Raw genomic sequence first — 18,907 nt, 5'->3', positions numbered from 1 at the left:
TAGAGAGAAAGCAGATCTGGTCCTTGCCCTTGAGCCACTCGCAGGGGAGGCAGAGGTGGGCATGGGCATCCCTGGCACCAAGTGATGGACTCGGCAGCTGGGGAAGGGGATGCAGGTGCCTGCGGGCCCCGGGGGCATGAGCACTGAGTGTGGAGGGAAGGAGGCATTAGGGAAACGGCTCCCAGTGTCTAGCCAGACCCAGAGGGGAGTCACGGGCATTCCAGGCAGAAGGCACCGTGTGAGCAAAGGCCTAGAGGCAAGAAACACGAGCGGGCAGCGGTGGCGTGGGTGGCGACTGTCTCAGCAACCGGCCCAATCCCTCCCAACCTATGGCTGCCGCCTTCAAACCCTGGCACAGAGAAACAGCTTTCCCCTGCATCCCCGCGTGGCCTCTGAAGCCTCAGATTTCCTGTGGGTGGGCGGCAGATGAGTTGTGGCAGCCAAGAGCCTCGGGGAAGAGAGGTTCGGGGAGGGTGTGTGTGTGTTGGGAGGGTTTGCAGACAGACGAGGGGGCCGCTGGGCAGGGGCTCTATCTTGCTGGGTCCCCGAAGGGCAGGCTGGAGCCTGGATTCCGGGAGGGGGCCCAGGGTCACATCCTGACCTGCGGAGACAGGAAACCGGCCTGGTGTCTCAGCAGTTCCCGTCAGGCCGACTACACTGATCTGCTGTCCTCCTAACAAACCCCAGGCAGCCAGAGCTGAGACAGCCGCTGATTCACCCCACTTCTGGGCAAACTCAGGGAACTGACGATGCCTTGCCCACCCCCAAGCACACGAACTCACGGGGCTCTGGCACCGACTCTTTCCTGGGGAGAGGGGCAGACAAGGCTGCTCGGGCAGAGGGAGGGCAGGGGGGCCACGGGTTCCCCCAGACCATCCTGGGAGGCTGTGAAGGGCTGTGGAAGGCAGTGCCACCCTCAGACCTGGGCAAGGGGCCTCTGCCTGGGACCCACAATTTGCAGCCCCTCTCTGGCCCTTTTCCAGTTGCATCTCCCCTGCCCCGGGTGGGGAATCTGCCGAAGGGACCTGCATCCCTCCCCTAGTCCCTACCCTGGGAACCCAAGACTCCAGAATTCCCTGCCCAAATGCGCTGGGCCTCCTCCCAGGGTTGGATGGGGCTCTTTCTTGTCCTTTCCTCTAGAAGGGGCACTGCATGGCTGGCGTCAGCTCCCTTAGACCTGAAGGCTGGGTGAGGTGACTAAGGGTGGACATTGATGGTGCAGAGAGAAAGCAGACCTGGCCCCTGCCCTGGAGCCACTCCTGGGGGAGGCAGAGGTGGGCGTCAGCAGCCCTGGTACTGAGTGATGGACTCAGCAATGGGGGGCGCAGGGAGCTGGGAGGAGTGAGCCTGGCAGAGCTTGGGCATCCAGGCTGGTTTTCCACACGTGTCCATGTGAAGAGAAGCAAGGTGGGCTGGGGCCAGGGGCTGTCATATATGTTCTTGTCCCAGGCCTTGCAGATATTAGGGGCAAGCTTGGTGGAGGGGCATGGGCTGGGGGTCAGACAGACTGGACAGGGATTGCGTCTGCTCTCTCAGTGCTGCATCCCCAGTGTTCAGCTCAGGGTCAGTCCAGGTATTGGATGGATGGATGGATGGATGGATGGATGGATCGGTGGGTGAATAATGGAAGGAAGGGGAAATATACATGTGTATAAGCATTTGCTGATTGTCCATCCCCAAGAGGTTAGTGGTGTCACTGACTGTTTGGGGGTGTTACTCTTGTTCTCTGCCAAGCTCCTTGATGACAGGGTTGTGCCTTCTTTCCTGACCCCCTCTGACAGCATAGAAGCCCCAGGCTGGGCCCAGTGGTGGTCTCTCAGACAAATGAACTGCGGATGTGGGGAGAACATGGGCTGACCAGGGACCCTCAGCAGGGGAGAGGAGCATGCCTCTCCTGGGTGTTCTGGAAGTCCACTCTGTAGCCACCTGGCTGGAGACCATGACTCCCAGGTGCCAAACACTGGGAGCCCCAGGAGGCCGGATGGAATGTAGGGGCCACACAATACTAGAACATCACTGAGCCCAGCTCCTCCCCGCACAGATGGGGAGACTGAGGCCCAGAGAGGGGAAGCTGCAGGGTGGCGTGGCTGAAGTAGGTCCCAATTCCAGCTAACTGCTGCCCAGCTCTAACGCCAACCTCCTCAGCCCCCAAACCATGGCACTCCTCTGGATGAGCGGGCAGGGAGGGAACCGGCGGCAGTGAAAGCCAATCTATCAATACTACCATGTATTTAGCTGGGCACTGGACAACCCGCTTTGCAGGCAGAATCTCACTGAATCCTCACAAGTCTATGAAGTGGGTATATTGTTCAGCCCATTTTCCAGATCAGGAAGCCGAGGCCCAGAGAGAGGAAGTAACTGCCCAGGGTCACAAGCGAATGACTGAGCCCGGGTTTGAATTCAGGTCAGTCTGGCTTTGACCCCCTTCACCCGTTACCCTGCCTGCATGTGCCGTCTGAGTCTGCTGGGGTGTACAGAGGACGGCTGGCTCCAATCTGGCCGGCTCCAGTCTGGCCCTCGGAGTGGGGGGGCTGCAGGCAGCCCCGAGGCTCCACTCCTAGAAGAATTGCTGGAAGCGACTTTCTATAAGTGGCTACTAGCACTCAGGACCTCCTCACCGAAATCTCCCCTTCCCGCCACTGACTGCTGGGCCAACAATGGCATCTGTAGGACATGGGCACAAAAATAGAAACATGGTCTCCCGCCCACTGGCTCAGGGAGGGGGCCGGGGCAGGCCCAGGCCGGCCCAGGTTGCAGAGCTGGGGGAGAGGGCTTGGCTGGCCTGCCCGCCTCGGCTGGGCTCCCAGAATTCCCAGGATGACATTGGGAAGACTGGAAGCTTGGGGTGGGGGGCAAGGCAGGCCCCTTTCTTTGCCTTTGGGCTCCAGGCTGGGAGGGAAGAGGGAAGTCGGTGTGTGAGTGGCCACGCTGATGAGTCAGGGCCATGGGATGGAAATGTTTGCTGTGGAAACCCTGACTGGGTTTTTCTGGTAACCAGCTGGCCTTCGGCTCGGCCCAGGGGCTCAGAGACCCCACGGAGCCCAGCCAGCCGAGTTTCCACATGGCTCGCTTGCTGTGTGGCCCTGGCCCCTGCCTGCCCCTCTTTGGGCCCCAGCCCCCAACTCTACAGGGAGGGACTTGGTGACAACTGAGTGGGGGGATTGGTATGTGAGCCCTGGGAGCACAGCCAGATGTCATGACAAACGTCACCAAGCTCCAGTCTCCTAACCCCCTCACCCTCAGCATGACCCGACCCTGACCTCTACTTCTCTTTTTTAACTTCCTTTATCCCCAGCCCCACCTGGTTTTGGTTCCCAACCCTGTCTTACTCCCATTTCACAGATGGGGAAACTGAGGCACAGAGAAACTGGGACAGTTGCAGAGCGGCAGCAGGAATGGATGTTCACAGGGCTCTTTCCTCCCAGCTCAGGGGCTGCGCTCCCAGTCGCTCTGTCACCTGTAGTGCTCTCGGCCTGCGGGTGTCCACCCAAGGGCAGAGGAGGGATCTCCTTGTCTGCAGCAGCCGTGGCACCTCCAAACCATGGGGCCCATCTATTCACCATGTATGGGCCTCAAGGTCTACTCCTCTGTGGGAGGACAGACAGATGGGGCTGGACAGGGATGAACTGTGGGGCAGTCTGGGGAGCGGCAGGGTTGAGAGGGAGGACACGGTCCAGGTGAGCTATCCAGGGGTCCAGGCACCCGCTCTGGCACCAGGCTGACATGCACTGGGCGCCTGACTTCATCACTCACCTTGGCATGTGACCTCCCTGTCCCCGACGGCTGCATCTGTGAAATGGGAGAGTACCTGACCCTGCTTCATGAGAGCATGCACAACTTTCACAGCACAGGATCGGGCACAGATTAGGTTGAACCACATGAAATTACTGATATTTGGTTGTTGTTTCTTTAATAGCTTTATCGTGAAAACATTTGCCTGTTTAAAGTGTACAGTTGAGTGGTTTTTATCATATACACAGAGTTGTGCAATCATATTCGATTGTTCAAGCTAATAATACATAGGCAACTAAGGTAAGGAAGCTGGGGTGGGTGCCTTCTCGATGGTTCAGACAGGTCAGCAGTGCCCGGGCCTTTCCTGACACCGCCAAGGTGGGTCTCCCTTCACTCTGGTTAATTTCGAGTACTGATCACAATCCTGGAACAAAATGTCAGTTCTGACCTTTAGGTTGGTATTTCATATTTTACCAGAATATGATATTAAATCCAGTATTCAATTCTTCAAGTGTTTAGAATGCATAATATTTTTAAAAATTGATGAAACAAGATATTTCAAAATCCAAAAGTTATAAACCCATTAGAAAACATAGGGGAGGGGGTGGGGTGAGATGTGACAGGGTAAGAGAGTGTCATGGACATATATACACTACCAAATGTAAAATAGATAACTAGTGGGAAGCAGCCGCATAGCACAGGGAGATCAACTCGGTGCTTTGTGACCACCCAGAGGGGTGGGATGGGGAGGGTGGGAGGGAGGGAGATGCAAGAGGGAAGAGAAATGGGAACATATTGTATATGGATAACTGATTCACTTTGTTAAAAAGCAGAAGCTAACACACTATTGTAAGGCAATTATACTTCAATAAAGATGTTTAAAAAAAAAAAAAAAAGAAATGAAAAAAAAAAACATAAATTAATCAAAAATGTGAACTTACACAAACATAAATTTGAGACACATCATTCTACTATAAATTAGCATAAAAGTGATTATTCAAAAAATAAGCAACCTAAATAGCTCACTAAAATGAAAATAATTATTTATGAAACATTGAAAATGAAACATTATTTGCTTTTGTGTTGTTGTTTCAAAGAGCAAACTTACAAAGAGTGATTATGGTGTCATTATTAGGTAACGGAAATATTTCTGGCAGATTTTTCCAGCAGCTGAAACACTCTCTGGCTCTGTGACATCAGTTGGGGAAATGGCCAGGAGATAATTAGAAGTTAAATCTAAAAACTTTCCACTGATGTCTTCATCTTGAAATATCTGTCTCCTTTTTGATAAGTTTGAGGAGACTTGGGGAGGGTCAGCTTTTTGTCTGTTTGGAGAGACTGCCAGCTTTTGAGAGCCTCTGGAGTTTGTGTTTCAGTCAAGTGTTTCCATTTGTCTTTGTCCTCGTGAGGGCGGGGCTTCTGAGGCCTACACCTGTCTCAGTTTCAGGAGTCACAGGTTCATACTCCATTGGTTCAGAGAGTCTTTGAGCAGAGCGGGGGTTCTTCTTCCGATAGAAGCTTTGCCTTGTGGATCGCTGTGTTCTTTTTCTTCTTGAGAATAAGGAGGTATAGAAAAACGTGATGGGGCAGGATAGCGGTTGCCCAGGTCCAGATCCTAGCTCCATACTTACTTGCTGTGTGATCATGGCCAAATGACTTCACCTCTTTGTGCCCCACTTCCTCATCTGTAAATGAGAATAACAATGGTACCTACCTCTTCGGGTTGTCGTGGTGATTAAGTGAGTCAATGTGTAAAGCACTTAGAATAGTCCAAGCACTTAGTAAGCACTATATAAGTGTGAGGTATTAATTATTGTTGTTGTCGTTGTTATGAAAGCATTCTAAATGCATACACCATGATCAATTAAATTTTTTAATGCAGTCGGTACCTCTCCAGACATAAATGATTTCAACTTCACATTTCTTATAAAATATCAAAATAATGGTATTACTCAACAAAATATGAGTATTTAGTACTTTAAAATAGTAAAGCAAACAGGAATACTGCGAACTGGGGAGGGTTTGATGCCTCAGCGCTGCTGCATAGGGACAGAGAAAGGGCACAGGGTACTCTCTAAGTCACACAGGCGTTTGCAGGCCTGGTACACAGCAGGTGCTCTGTGGAAGTAATAAACCTCAACTGACTACTGGATAAAGTTCAGGCTCATTGAATTTATTTATTTATTTTCATGGAAAGGCATTTTATTTTAACTATAGCAGTGTGTACATGTCAATCCCAAACTCCCAATCTATCCCTCTCCTCTACCCTTAAAAAAACATCTCCTTGGATTTGCTGGGACTCATCTCCTTCATTCGTTCAGCAAATATTTTCTGGGTACCTCCTGAGGGCCAGGCACTGGGCTGGGCTCTGGGAGACAGGAGTGGACAAGCTGGGCAGGGAGAATGGAGTGGAAGCTTACAGTAAATGAGTCGTCACTACTGATCTGGTGGCACAGCCTGTGCAATCTGACTGGTCTATGTATGTGTCTCTCCCCTGCCCCCCTTCCAGGAGGTGTCAGTGCTGGAGCTGACTCTCCAGACATCCAAGCAAAATGGCACGCTGCCCCGAGAGGTGCTCCTGATCCTCAGCACTAACAAGACCATCTTCCTGAAGTTGCAGGCTCCAGGAATCCCACTCCACCTGGCCTACGTGAGTGTGGTACCTCCAACCCCAGCCTCAGGCACGGGCCGTGGGAGGCTCCTGCTGTCCGCCTCTGTGGGCCAGGGTCCCCTGCTTCTCTTTTTCATTCTGACATTATTCACCAGGGCCCTGCCTGGTGAATCCCATGGGGCCCTGACAGAGAGAACGCAAAGGGCAACAGAACCTGGGATAAAGAGCCCAAACCTGGAGGTGGGAATCAGGTTGATGTGCAACCCTGGCCAACTCCAATCCTCTCTCATCGCCTCAGTTTTCCCATATGTCCAGTGGGAGAACTGAGGATAGTCTCATAAAATAACCTTGTCACTGTCTTTGAAAAAGTTACAAGATATAAATTTGAAAATATTTAAGTGCAGACGAAAAAGGCCAGGAAGAAACCTAACAATGATGGACTTCCCTGGCCGTCCAGTGGTTAAGACTCCATGCTTCCAATGCAGGGGGCACGGGTTTGATCCCTGGTCGGGGAACTAAGATTCTGCATGCTGCACGGAGTGGCCCAAAAACCAAAACCAAAACCAAAACAAAACAAAAGAAACCTAACAATGCGTTAACAGTAGTTATGGGGAATTCCCTGGTGAAAAACCAAACAAAACAGTAGTTATGGCTGGGGAGTGGGATTTGGAGAGATATCTGTTTTGTTCTTTAAACTTTGTTGAATTTGCAAGATTTGCTATAATAAGCATGGCCTAAGTTGGAGAAAAATTATTTTTAAAAAATTCAGATATTAAGTGTCAGACACATCCACCGGAGAGAGGAGGTCCACTGTCTGGGACCCGCAGTGAGGAAGCTCAGGGCTGGAGGAGGTGGGGCGGACCAGGGCACTGCCCCCTCCCCATGGAAGGCCCTGGGAGGTGGTCCCCAGATGCGAGCAGCTGTTGTTTACAGCCAGAGAAAGCAGAGGGGAGGGAGGCAGAGCCCGGGGGAGAGCAAAGATAACAAGTGGGAGAGAGACACAGAAAGAAAAAAGGCAACGGAAAGAGGGCGGGCCTGTTGTGAGAGGAATAGACAGAGTCTCCGAGAGACCACAGAGTTCCAGGAGCGGGAGAGAGGAGCTGGGGACCTGAAGAGAGGCCCAGATCCAGGGCTGCCTGGGAGACGGGCCCAGGGAGAAGTTGAGGGGGTGCGGGACTGGTGGCAGGGGCAGCACAGAGGCGGACGGAGCTGGCCAGCCCGGACGCCCCTGGGAGGGAAGTTGCAAGCCTAACGAAGCCAACCAGGAGGGCAGAGCCGACCGGCCCCACGCGGCGCATCCGTCGGCTCCCAGTGCGGGAAAGCGAGATCCTGCCACGGCTCCTCCTCCCTCTCGACTCTCCCTTTTCCCCTTCCCATTCCCGGACGCCCTGGCGGCCCAACCCCGGGATCTAGGCCCGGCGGCGGGGCTCCGGGTGACGCAAGGCACATGAAAAGCGCCCGCCCGCCGGGCCGGAAGGTCGCAGCAGCCGCCGGCTCCGACCTCCGCCAAGCCTTCCTTCCCCCCTCCCCCCACCCACGCTAAGAACACACGGCCGGGGGGCCGGGCGGGGGGCACCTCCGGAGCCGCGCGCGGCCTCGGCCCGCAATTTCCGGAGCCGGGCCCCCGCAGCCGGAGCCGGGACGCTGCTGGAGGGACAAAGAGCCTCACGGGGGCGCAGGCCTCTGTGCCAGACCCAGCGCCAGGAGACTGACAAACGCCTTGCCCTTTAATCCCTATTACATCCCCATTTTACAGAGCTGACCCTGAGGGTCAGATGGGTAAAAGTCCCCCCACCCACAAACTCTCCAGCTCTAACCCACTGCCCCAGCCCTTCCATGCGGGTGGGCGCTGGGTTCCTCACCCAGGTGCTCATCACTTTGCCCCCTTGTTACAGCCCTGCTCCATTCCAGGTGGACCATGCTATGGTGTCTTGCCTATTGCCACTGTCAGGCAGTCCCCCCTAGTATCTAGCCTGAAGCCCTTATGCTGCTGCTGCTTCAGTGCAGTGCCTCTGGCTTTGGAGATAGATGGAAAAGGAACTCTCTTGAGTCTGTGGCCCCAACAGCTTCCTCTGAACCCTTTGACTTCAACAGAGTACCTACACCAGGAAGTCTTTCCTATTTCCTTCCCCAGCCCACCAGAGGCTCTTCTGAGGCGTGGGCAGTGGAGGCAGTGAGGTGCTGGGGCCACCCAGATTCTCATCCCTGCCCATCCAGGGGACCTGTCTTGCTCCTTTGTTTCTTATTAAATAATATCCTCTGTCTTCTGTTGTTTCAAATGACTTGAGGCGTGACTAGTTTCTGGATGGTAAGATCCCCCAGAGCAGGGACCACCCCTGTTTGTCTTTCATTCATTCATATATTCGTCCATTTCTTCTCTCTTGCCTTCTGCCTTCCCACGTGCAGGGAGCACCTGCCATGTGCCAGGCATCAGGGAGAAGCTGCCATGTCAGGATCCCCAGTGCTGGGCCCAGGGCCCGGCAGGAAGCTAGACAAATATTTCTCAGTGCCTACTATGTGTCAAGTCCCATGCAGGGGTGGGCGAGGCAGGCATTGTCCTTCGCAGACCTTAGAGTGGGGGGGAAACAGACAGTAACCACAGATGTCGTAAGTGTGGGCTGAATGAGGATGCCTATGGAAGGGTGTGAGGGTGATGTTTGGACAGGTGGAGGCACGTGGATATCTGTCCATCCAGCTCCCTAGGTGTAGAAAGGAGATGGGCAGATCCGGCTCTGGGGGAGCCCTAGTTAGGGGACTGTGAGCTGACTTCAGGTCCACCAGCCTCAGCACCCTCAGGCCTGGCCTCCTCTGCTCAGCTAAACAGCTGCCTCCTCAGATTATCTCCTGACCTCCTGCATGGGACAGAGGGGACTCGGGCCCAGGAACAGCACCCTGAGCCTTCACGTGTCTCCCCAGAACCCCAACCTGGTCATCTTCCAAGAGCCCACAGAGGTCAACAGCACACAGCTGCCACACTTCGCTACCAAGGGTGAGCTCCTCAACTGGGCGGACACAAAGGGTCCCATCACCTCTGCTGCTGAGCTGAACAATCCCCAAAGCATCCTCCTCCGTCTGGACCAAGGTCAGCTTCCCCAACAGCCTCTCTGGGTTCGGGACTCGGCTCTGGAGGAATGTGAATTCCTCTGGCTCACTCCTCGGATGTGGACACTAAGGCACTGAGAGGGGATGTGATTTGCCCCAAGTCACACATAGCAAGTCAGTGCACTCTTAGGATGGTGATTACCCCTTCACCAAATATTAGATTGAACCATGTGAAATTGCTGCTATTTGTCAGTTTCTTGAACTACAAAAACAGCACTTTCCTATTGTTTATTGTGTACCTACTAGGCACCAAGCCCTATGCTAGGCATTTGGGGACTCTGTGGGGACAGACCCAGACCCTGCCCTCCTGGAGCTGGCACTGTGGTGGGGAGATGATAATAAATATGTACACAAACAAATTCTATAATTTCAGGTCATGGTAAATTCTATAAGAAAGATAAAAGGGGGATGATATGCCGGTGGTTGCAGGGCTGCATCCCTAGCATATGCCATGAGTTCATACCTTAACTTAACCCTGTGTTGACGGATGAGGAAACAGAGGCCAGGGACCTCCCCTGGGTCCCTCTGCTGTAAGTGGTGGAGGGGTGATTTGAACCCCGGTCCTCCCATGCCCCCCACTCTTTGCTGCTCCATCCTGCCTGCCCCACCGTTTCTGTGGCTGAGGATGGGCCTCTGTATTAGATGCCAGGCTGCTCGAGGAGGAGACATAAGTGCGCTTGTCTCCGCAGCCCCGAGGTCACCGTCTTCCTGCAGTCTGGAACCCCACAAGGACATGGGCCACACGCTCGAATGGAGCCCTAACGCCCAGGCCTCCGTCCGTGGCTGCCGCTTGGAAGGTGTGGCTGGCCACAAAGAGGCACACATCCTGAGGGTCCTGCCGGGCCCAGAGGCCTGGTAAGGGTGCCCGCCCCGCCCCGCCAGCCCCACCCCCTATAAAGTCCCGCCTCTGTCCAAGCCTCAGCCCCGCCCCTGGCCTGGTCAGAGTACTGTCACCCCCACCTATCTCAGGGTCCTGCCCGTTTCCTCGTCCACCCCACGGACCCACGACCAACCAGATTAAGAGCGCAGCCACTGCCCACCCGACCCCAGGTCTTGTCCATGCCCCGCAAGTTCGGGTCAAGAACCAACCCCCCACACCCCGTCCCCTGCACCCCACACTACCGCCCGCTCTGATGTGGGGGTCTGTCTCCCCACAGGCCCCGGACAGTGACCGTGAAGGTGGAGCTGAGCTGTGCTTCGAGGGATCCCGACGCCGCCGTGCTCATCCTTCAGGGTCCACCCTACGTGTCCTGGCTCATCGATGCCAACCACAACATGCAGATCTGGGTGAGACCCCGTTCAGGCCTCCCCAAGGCTCCCCAGAGAAAAACACCAAACTCCCTGCACCATCACCCCAGCCCTGAGCCTTTATACATGATGATCCTTCTGCCCCCAACCTCTCCTTCTGTGCACTACCTATTCTTCCTTCAGACCTTCACCTAGATGTTACCTCCTCCAGGAAGCCTTCCATGATCCCTTAGGGAGGCCCCTAACCCAGCCCACAGGGTCAGGGAGGTTTCCTGGAGAGGTGAACTCCAAGCTGAGTTGAAAGACGAACAGGAACCAGTAGATGAGGGGAGGTGGCCCAGGCAGGGGAAATAGCAGGAGCAAAGGAGAGAGCAGGATTGAGGCCTGGCAGACCCTGAATGGCCTGCAGGTGCCCCCGCCAGGCTGTGTGCCCCCTGACTGTGTCTGTAGCTCCCTGCTCTGCCTCTCTCCCTGTCATTAGACCACTGGCGAATACTCCTTCAAGATCTTTCCGGAGAAGAACATCCGTGGCTTCCACCTCCCAAACACAACCCAAGGCCTGCTGGGGGAGGCCCGGAGGCTCAACGCCAGTGTAGTAGCGTCCTTTGTGGAGCTCCCTCTGGCCAGTGTCGTCTCTCTGAGGGCACCCAGCTGTGGTGAGCACCCGGCTCCCTCCCTCGCCCCCCTCCCTTCCCTTGCCCTCTCCTTGGATCTGTAGCCACGCCCAGCTGCTGTGTGTGTGTGTGTGTGTGCGTGTGTGTGTGTGTGTGTGTGTGTGTGTGTGTGTGCTGGGCAAGTTGCATCAGCTGGTCGGAGCCCCATTTTCCTCATCTGCATCTCAGGGACACTGAGAGTACCTAGCTATAGAAGTGCTTAGCGCTTAAGAGCACAGCGAGCCCGCAGTGACTGTCTGCTGGCTGGCTCTGCTGCCCTGCAGGCAGTGGGCTGCAGCCCTCACCCACACCGGTCCAGACCACCCCTCCCAAGGAGGGCTGCAACCAGGAGCTGCTCCTGTCCCTGATCCAGCCCAAGTGCTCCGATGACGTCATGACTCTGGTACTCAACAAAGATCTCATCTCGGTAAGGGAACTCCTGGCCTCCGGCCCAGCTGACATGGGCATCTGGTCCTTCCTCTAGCCCAAGAATCTTGGGGTCCTAATCCAGGCAGGAGGACAAATCATATCCCTCTGCAAGCGTCAGTTTTTCCACTTGTAAAATGGGGTTGATAATGGTCCTTACCATGTGGTGAGAATTACATGAGGTCTGACGACCCAGCCAGATGTGGAACAGTAAGTGCTCAGTAAATAGATACTAGGTAGTCGTCATTATTAATCCTAAATGGAGGCTGAGCTGAGTGGCCACTTAGAATATCTATACAATATGATCTCTGCCTAATTGAAGAACAAAGATGTTTATTATAAAAATAACACAGGCTTTTTTAAATGTGGAAAAAATTAGAAGAAAATCTCAATCAATCACCCCATCCAAAGACAATGGCTACCAACAATTTGGTGGATTTCTTTCTGGAATGTTTTCTCTGTGTATTTCTTATACAGTGTAATCATATTGGATGCAATTGTCTGTTTCCTGCTATATTCATTTAATGTATTTTTAAAACTTTGATATATGTACTTAACAATATCACTTTTTTATTATTTTTTTAATATTGATTTATTTATCTGGCTGCGCTGGGTCTCAGTTGCGGCAGGCGGGCTCTTAGTTGCGGCATGTGGGATCTTTAGTTGAAGCTTGCATGCGGGATCTAGTTCCCTGACCGGGGACTGAACCCGGGCCCCTGGAATTGGGAGCACGGACTATTAACCTCTGGGCCACCAGGGAAGCCCCAATAACATCACTTTAAAAGCACATCCAATCCCATGATACTGACATGCCATAATTAACTCCTCCTCCCTCGTTAGACATTTGGGTTGTTTCCAATTCTGTAATATTATAAATATACAGAAAGTGTCATTGTGCATATGAAATTTTTCTTTAAATAGGATTATTTTCTTAGGATAGGTTTCCACATTAGTGAGGTTGCTGGGTCAAAATGAGTGAACATTCTGGAAGTTTTGATACATGTTGCCAACCGGCTTTCCAGTAGATGATTCCAATTTTCACTGCTGATTAATGAGAACACTTTGACTCTCTCTCCAAATTATTATTTTTTGTCTAAAAAACTTTTTGCTGATGTGAGAGTGGGAACACTGTGTCCTATTCTTGTTTGAATTTCTACTTCTTTGCTTAGTAGTGAGTTTGGGCTTGGCTTCGTGCGACTGATAATAACCAAAGTGTCTGTGTGCGTTGTAACTTGGTATTTTTCTTGATGATTTTTATTAGCTTTTTACATGAAGAAAGACATTTGTGGCCCTTTGTCCATCATTCTTATTGAAATAATCTCTCCCGGTTTGTTAGAGTTCTTTAAATTTTGGCCAGAGTGTTTTTTAATTTTTTGGACATTTGAAAACGTTGGGCCATCCTAGCTGGTCATCTTTTCCTTTGTGATTTTTTTTCTAGTCTTTCCGAGGCAGGAAATCTCTCTGCCAGAGCCTTGACAAGTCATGCATGTTCTCAGGGATTTTTAGAATGACGTTTAACTGTACGTCCATGTGGAAGTGTTTTGGGGTGTGGGGTATCGGGGCCTAGGTGAAGCTCCACCTGTCTGCGGCCCATCTCCCCCTCCTCCCTTGCCTCTGCCTGGCCAGACAGATGTCTGGGAGGTGGAGGAGGGGGTGCAGGGACCAGCGATGGCTGGCATTACTGCCGTCCTGTCCCAAGAGGTCTGGATGCATACACTGTAATCCATCGATCTTTGGAACATTACACTCCAGTTAAGAATGTTCTAGATCTATAATATAAACATAGAAAGATGTCTGTTATTTATTGTTCAGTGAGAAAACTAAGCTAAAGCATGAAGGACGGTATGATGTCATTTGTTAAAAATGAGGGGAAAAAAGGGACTTCCTCGGCGGTCCAGTGGTTAAGATTCTGAGCTTCCCCTGCAGGGGGAACTAAGATCCCCCATGCCGGGCAGCACGGCCAAATAAAAAGGAAAAAAGAAACCAACAAAGCCACACAATTTCTCTGAGTATATATGTCTGTAGAGAAGAAAACACTCATGATGTCACAGATCTTATTGCTAAGTACAGAAGTGTTTGTCAAGTTCAGGAAAAGTAGTCTTAAATGGTGTGGGATGATGAGAACTAACAAAAATGGGGAAGGGAGCAGAGGCATGGCTGTGATTTGGGACCCCTGGGGGGTGGTCAGTCCTTGGTGCTGGGGTGTGATGGACAGGCCCCCGGGAGCCCCGTGCCTCCTGACGGTGCCCCCACCCCCAACCCTGGCCCAGACTCTGAGGTGCACCATCACGAGCCTGACCTTCTGGGACTCCAGCTGCCAGGCTGAGGACAGAGATGACCAGTTTGTCTTGCGCAGCGGCTACTCCAGCTGTGGCATGACAGTGACAGAAAATGTGATCAGTAACGAGGTAAGAGCTGTGGTGGGAAAGGTATCAGGGCCGGCTTAATTGGTGCCCCCTGGATCTTCCAGGCTGAGGGGCGTTTGGGAGAGCGGATGTGACGCTCAGTAGGAAGACAACTTTAGCCATTGGTTGGCTCAGTCTCCCCATCCAAAAAAATGGGTGTGTTGGGTGGGATACCCTCTGGGCTCCTTTCTGGCTCTGACCAGCTCCTTGGCTCTGTTCCTGCAGGTGATCGTCAACCTCCTGTCAAGCTCATCACCACAGCAGGTGAGCTGGATGACCACCGTGCTAACCCATCTGGTCCAGGGTCCTGGGGTCCATTCCTGGCCTGGGAGGGAGCAGGCCTCGGGAAATTCAGGCCCTGATCCTGGCAAGCCAACGTGTCTCCAGCATGCCTCAGTCTCCCCTTCCGTGCAATGGGAGCAGTACTGCTTAGGGTTATGTTCTCAGCCTCTCAAGTCAGAGGGTTCATGCACATATTGGCTGTGTGGCCTTGGGCAAATCATATAAGCTTTCTGGGCCCAAAGGTCCCGTTAATAGTGGCATAGGAAAGGATCCCCATACGGGATGAGCCATCACTGAGATGATGCATGGAAAGCACTTCACACAGGTCTCGTGCAGAGCAAGTTCTTGATCAATATCAGTTTTGGGTGGGGGGTGGTTTAAGGTGATGATGAAGGTCAGGCAACAACTCTGGACCGTGACTCCTGCTCCCACCCCTTACCTTCCTGGCTGGGTGCCTCCCCGACTGACCAAGCCTCCCTCCCATCTCCCACAGAAAAAGGTGCAGTGCATCAACATGGACAGCCTCTCCTTCCAGCTGGGCCTCTACCTCAGCCCGCACTTCCTCCAGGCCTCCAACACCATCGAGCTGGGGCAGCAGGGCTTTGTGCAGGTACTGGACTTGACCTCTTAGGCCTGCCAACTCCTGGGATTTCTCAGAGCCTTTCTTTCCACCCAATGGAACTTGACTTCCCAGAGGGAGGAGGGAGCCCCCATGGTGCTTGGTGGAGGGGAGAGAGAGCAAAGGCAGAGCTCAGACACTGGTTGGAATGTCCCCTCTTCTTCCTCATTTGCTCCAGGCAGGCCCACGACTGTCCTTCCACAGTCAAGGTTCTGGAGCAGGAACTCTAGAATGAATCTAGCTTATTTCATGAGAACAGGTAGGGCGGAGAGTTAAGAGTAACTGACCGTGCCTCGTCCCCCTTCCTACCCATGCAGGTGAGCGTGTCCCCATCGATCCCTGAGCTCACGATCCAGCTGGACAGCTGCCAACTGAATTTGGGGCCTGACATGGAAATCGTGGAACTCATCCAGAGCCAGGCAGCCAAGAGCAGCTGTGTGAGCCTGCTGTCCCCGAGCCCTGGTGGTGACATGCGCTTCAGCTTCCTCCTCCGTGGCTACATGGTGCCCATGCCCACGACTGGCATCCTCAGCTGCACTGTAGCCCTGCGTCTCAGCACTTGGTCCCTGGTGAGTAGGGGCTGGGCTAAGCCCAGCTTCAAGGGTGGCTTCCGGGTCTGGAGTTTTCAGGAAGGGATGTGACAGACCATGAGGATGTGGGACCAGTGGGCGAAAGACACAGCCACAGGCAGGCGTGTGGCCTCTGCGTACCAGGGGCACTCTTTCTGCCACCCTACAGCCTTCTGATGGCTGTGTCTTGGACATTGGTAGGATATGCAGCTGCAACCATTAGCTAGCTATCCATCCATCCATCCATCCCACCCAGTCATCTATCCATCTTCCCACTATCCCATCCAGTCATCCATTTATCAGTTGCTACTTCTCACCATCCCACCCAGTCATTCATCCACAGTCCTTCCATCAGCCCAGTCACCCAGCCAGCCAGCCATCCTTCTACGATCCCACCCAGTCATACATCAATCCATCCACCCAGGAATCCATCCGCCCACCCATCTATCCATGTAGTATGATCACCAATGTAATCTCAACAAACAGGAGACCTCGGGGAAGAGGGTTAGTACAAAGGACACAAAATTCTGATTTTCTGCTCTTACTGGTCACGTTTCACCATCCAGTGGATACCTGTTCTCGGACACTCAGCCCTGGACACACTCACACAGTCATCCCCAGGCCCTTGCACTCACAAGGGTCTCCAGGATTAAAAGCCTCTCTGGTTGTATGAAGCTGGAGAAGCCTCTGGGGCTGCTCCTGAGTGGGCCTCTCCCCCAGCCACAGTGAGCCTGGGCCTCTGGGCTGACCTGGCTCCCCTCACCCAGGCGTTCACAAGGGTGATGGATACAGTGCCCTCGTAATCCTAGTGGGAGTTGGGGCCCTCTCAGGAACTCACAGGAACCATTCCAGTAGCAGCCAATGATCGTCCGGGCGACACCCTCCCACAGCACAGAACTGCCAGCACTTGCCCAAAGGCTGCCAGCCAGAAGGTGGTGGAGAGGGGGCTCAAAGTCAAGGCCCCAGGGGGGTGCTGTGACAGGCCAGGGTCACAGAGGCAGGGAGTAAGCCTGGAAGCTGCTCCCGAAGGCTGTGTCACACACTGTGTACTCTTCCTCCCCCAGGACGTCCAGAGGACTGTCTCCACACGCCTGAACATTGTCAGCCCTGGCCTGCATGGTGAGTTCTCTCTAAGTCTCTCCAGGGTTCCAGGGGCTGAGGTCAGAGTGGGGCACGATGCACGGCCCAGAGGGATGGGTCTAGGCACACAGCAGGGAGGACCCCAGAGAGTAGGGTCCACAGCTGCATCTTCCAGATGGAGAGCCTTTGTTCGTGACCACCCCGTGGGACCGGATTCCAGGCCTTTGGCTCTTCCTGATCCCCAAGGTTGCTGGCTGACCTTGCTGGGGGGCGGGGGACGGGGCCTCCTAGGAGGAGACTTGGGGCAGCACTGGCCTCACCTTCCTTAAGGCCCCTATTGTGGAGGGTACCCCTCAGCCCTCAGCCCAGCTCCCTCCAGCCTGGGCAGAAGAGTCCCTGACACTGAAGGCAGAGGTGGGAGAGGCATCTGCCTCTTTGCCGTCCCACCTGGGTCCGGATGGAGCCCCTACACCCAGCCTGCAACCACGAGGGCAGGCTAATGACCCCACTGCAGGGATGGAACTCAGAGGCCTAAGGGGAGGCTGCCTGGCCCATAGTCACACAGGAATCGGGGGTGTGGAAAGAGTGAAGCTTGGGAAAACCCAAGAGCAGAGCTGAAGAGCCCTCAGAGGTGCTCTGGCTTATCCCTACCATGGTATAGGGCTCAGAGAGGGGCAGGGACTGACTTCAGGGCACACAGCGGGACTCTGGACTCTCCGGCCCCACTCACACTTTGCTCAGATTATACCATGCATCCTTCCTAAAAATGCATCTCTACTGGCCTTGGGAGGCAGAGGCATGGCCCAAAAGGCCTGGCTGGGCCCTCTGGGTGGACGGTCATAGCAGCCACGGCTTAGTGTCAGGCATGGGTGTGATGAACCCATTTGCTAGGTGAGGAAACAGGGGTTCAGAGAAGTCAGGGTCAGTGGCTGAGCTGAGACTGGCACCGAAACCTGTGCTCCTGGCCAGCACAACAGGGTAGGGGGGGCAGGGAGGAGGCAGCAGTGCTGACCACAGCTGTCCTGCCCTCGGTTGTGCAGACAAAGGCCTCGTCCTGCCCGCCGTGCTGGGCATCACCTTTGGCGCCTTCCTCATTGGGGCCCTGCTCACCGCCGCGCTCTGGTACATCTACTTGCACACGCGTGAGTATCCCAGGCCCCCACGATGAGTGCTCAGGACACCTCCACCACCACCTGGGGGAGCCCGGCGAAGCCTCTGGGGGAGTGGGGAGCCCTGGCCGGGGCCCTGACCTCCGCCCCTGCCCCCAGGTCACCCCGGCAAGCGGGAGCCCGTGGTGGCGGTGGCTGCCCCGGCCTCCTCGGAGAGCAGTAGCACCAACCACAGCATCGGGAGCACCCAGAGCACCCCCTGCTCCACCAGCAGCATGGCGTAGTGCCCAGCCCGGAGTCCTGGGGGCCACCCCGCCAGCCCTCGCCCAACAGGAGAGACTGAGCAGCCACCAGCTGGGAACCAATGGCCATGAGCTTATCCTGGGACCCCAACCCCTCCACTCGAGCAAGGATGGACAAGGCCCTCTGTGCCCGCCCCTCCTGCCTCCCTCTCCAAGGCCTGCTGCCAGTGGGGGCACCAGCTTGGAACACCTTGGGGTCCCCCCACCCCACCACGAACCTTCAAACCCAGTGGGCCTGGGGTACGGCTGCCCAGGACCACGGAGAGAGAGTCCGCTGCGCTATATGTCCACATTGCTGTAGAAACCCAAGTCCCTGTAATTTTAACCTGGATCCAGTACTCGGTGACGTGGGCTGGGCAGGAGTTGAGAACTCCAAAACGGACTCAGCCCAGCCCACCCAGGCTGACAGCGCCTCCTCCATGGAAACAGAGCCAGCCCAGAGCCACCTGGACCTGCTCCCATCGGCCTCTACATCTGGACTGGCCCAACTTTGGCGGGGGAAACAGAAGCCTAGCGGCGCCCAGCCTGGAAGTGAGTGGGGGAGCCTAGCCCCTCCCTGCGACTGTCACACAGAGACACCCCGCCCCGGGCAGCCAGGCTGCCTGTCCTGGGCCCCCCCCTATATACTCACCACCAATAAATCAGACCATGAAACCAGTGCTGGGCTGGGCTGAGAGAAGGAGAGTGGCACCTAAACTGGGGTTGGGGGGGTGGTGACAGTTCTGGGTTCAAATCCTGGACCTGCCACTTACTGGCTGTGTGACTGTAG

At 54.5% G+C, this 18,907-nt stretch overlaps 1 protein-coding gene across 1 annotated transcript in view; it reads left to right on the top strand.

Annotated features, from left to right (window-relative positions):
* Positions 1–18,814, top strand: part of ENG (endoglin) — a 30,004-nt gene extending 11,190 nt beyond the window's left edge. Inside the window, exons 3-15 of the mRNA XM_007194630.3 lie at positions 6,242–6,382; positions 9,260–9,425; positions 10,135–10,300; positions 10,603–10,732; positions 11,175–11,349; positions 11,631–11,773; positions 14,043–14,180; positions 14,403–14,441; positions 14,953–15,069; positions 15,396–15,647; positions 16,712–16,766; positions 17,768–17,869; positions 17,996–18,814. Coding sequence (XP_007194692.1) covers positions 6,242–6,382; positions 9,260–9,425; positions 10,135–10,300; positions 10,603–10,732; positions 11,175–11,349; positions 11,631–11,773; positions 14,043–14,180; positions 14,403–14,441; positions 14,953–15,069; positions 15,396–15,647; positions 16,712–16,766; positions 17,768–17,869; positions 17,996–18,120 — 1,749 coding nt within the window. The 3' untranslated portion in view covers positions 18,121–18,814. The remainder of the gene's footprint in view (positions 1–6,241; positions 6,383–9,259; positions 9,426–10,134; positions 10,301–10,602; positions 10,733–11,174; positions 11,350–11,630; positions 11,774–14,042; positions 14,181–14,402; positions 14,442–14,952; positions 15,070–15,395; positions 15,648–16,711; positions 16,767–17,767; positions 17,870–17,995) is intronic.
* Positions 18,815–18,907: the final 93 nt, after the last annotated feature.

This window comes from Balaenoptera acutorostrata, chromosome 6 (assembly GCF_949987535.1).
Source record: "Balaenoptera acutorostrata chromosome 6, mBalAcu1.1, whole genome shotgun sequence".
NCBI lineage: Eukaryota > Metazoa > Chordata > Mammalia > Artiodactyla > Balaenopteridae > Balaenoptera > Balaenoptera acutorostrata.
The sequence above is the reverse complement of the archived record's forward strand: the minus strand, read 5'-3'. Positions and strand labels throughout refer to the sequence as shown.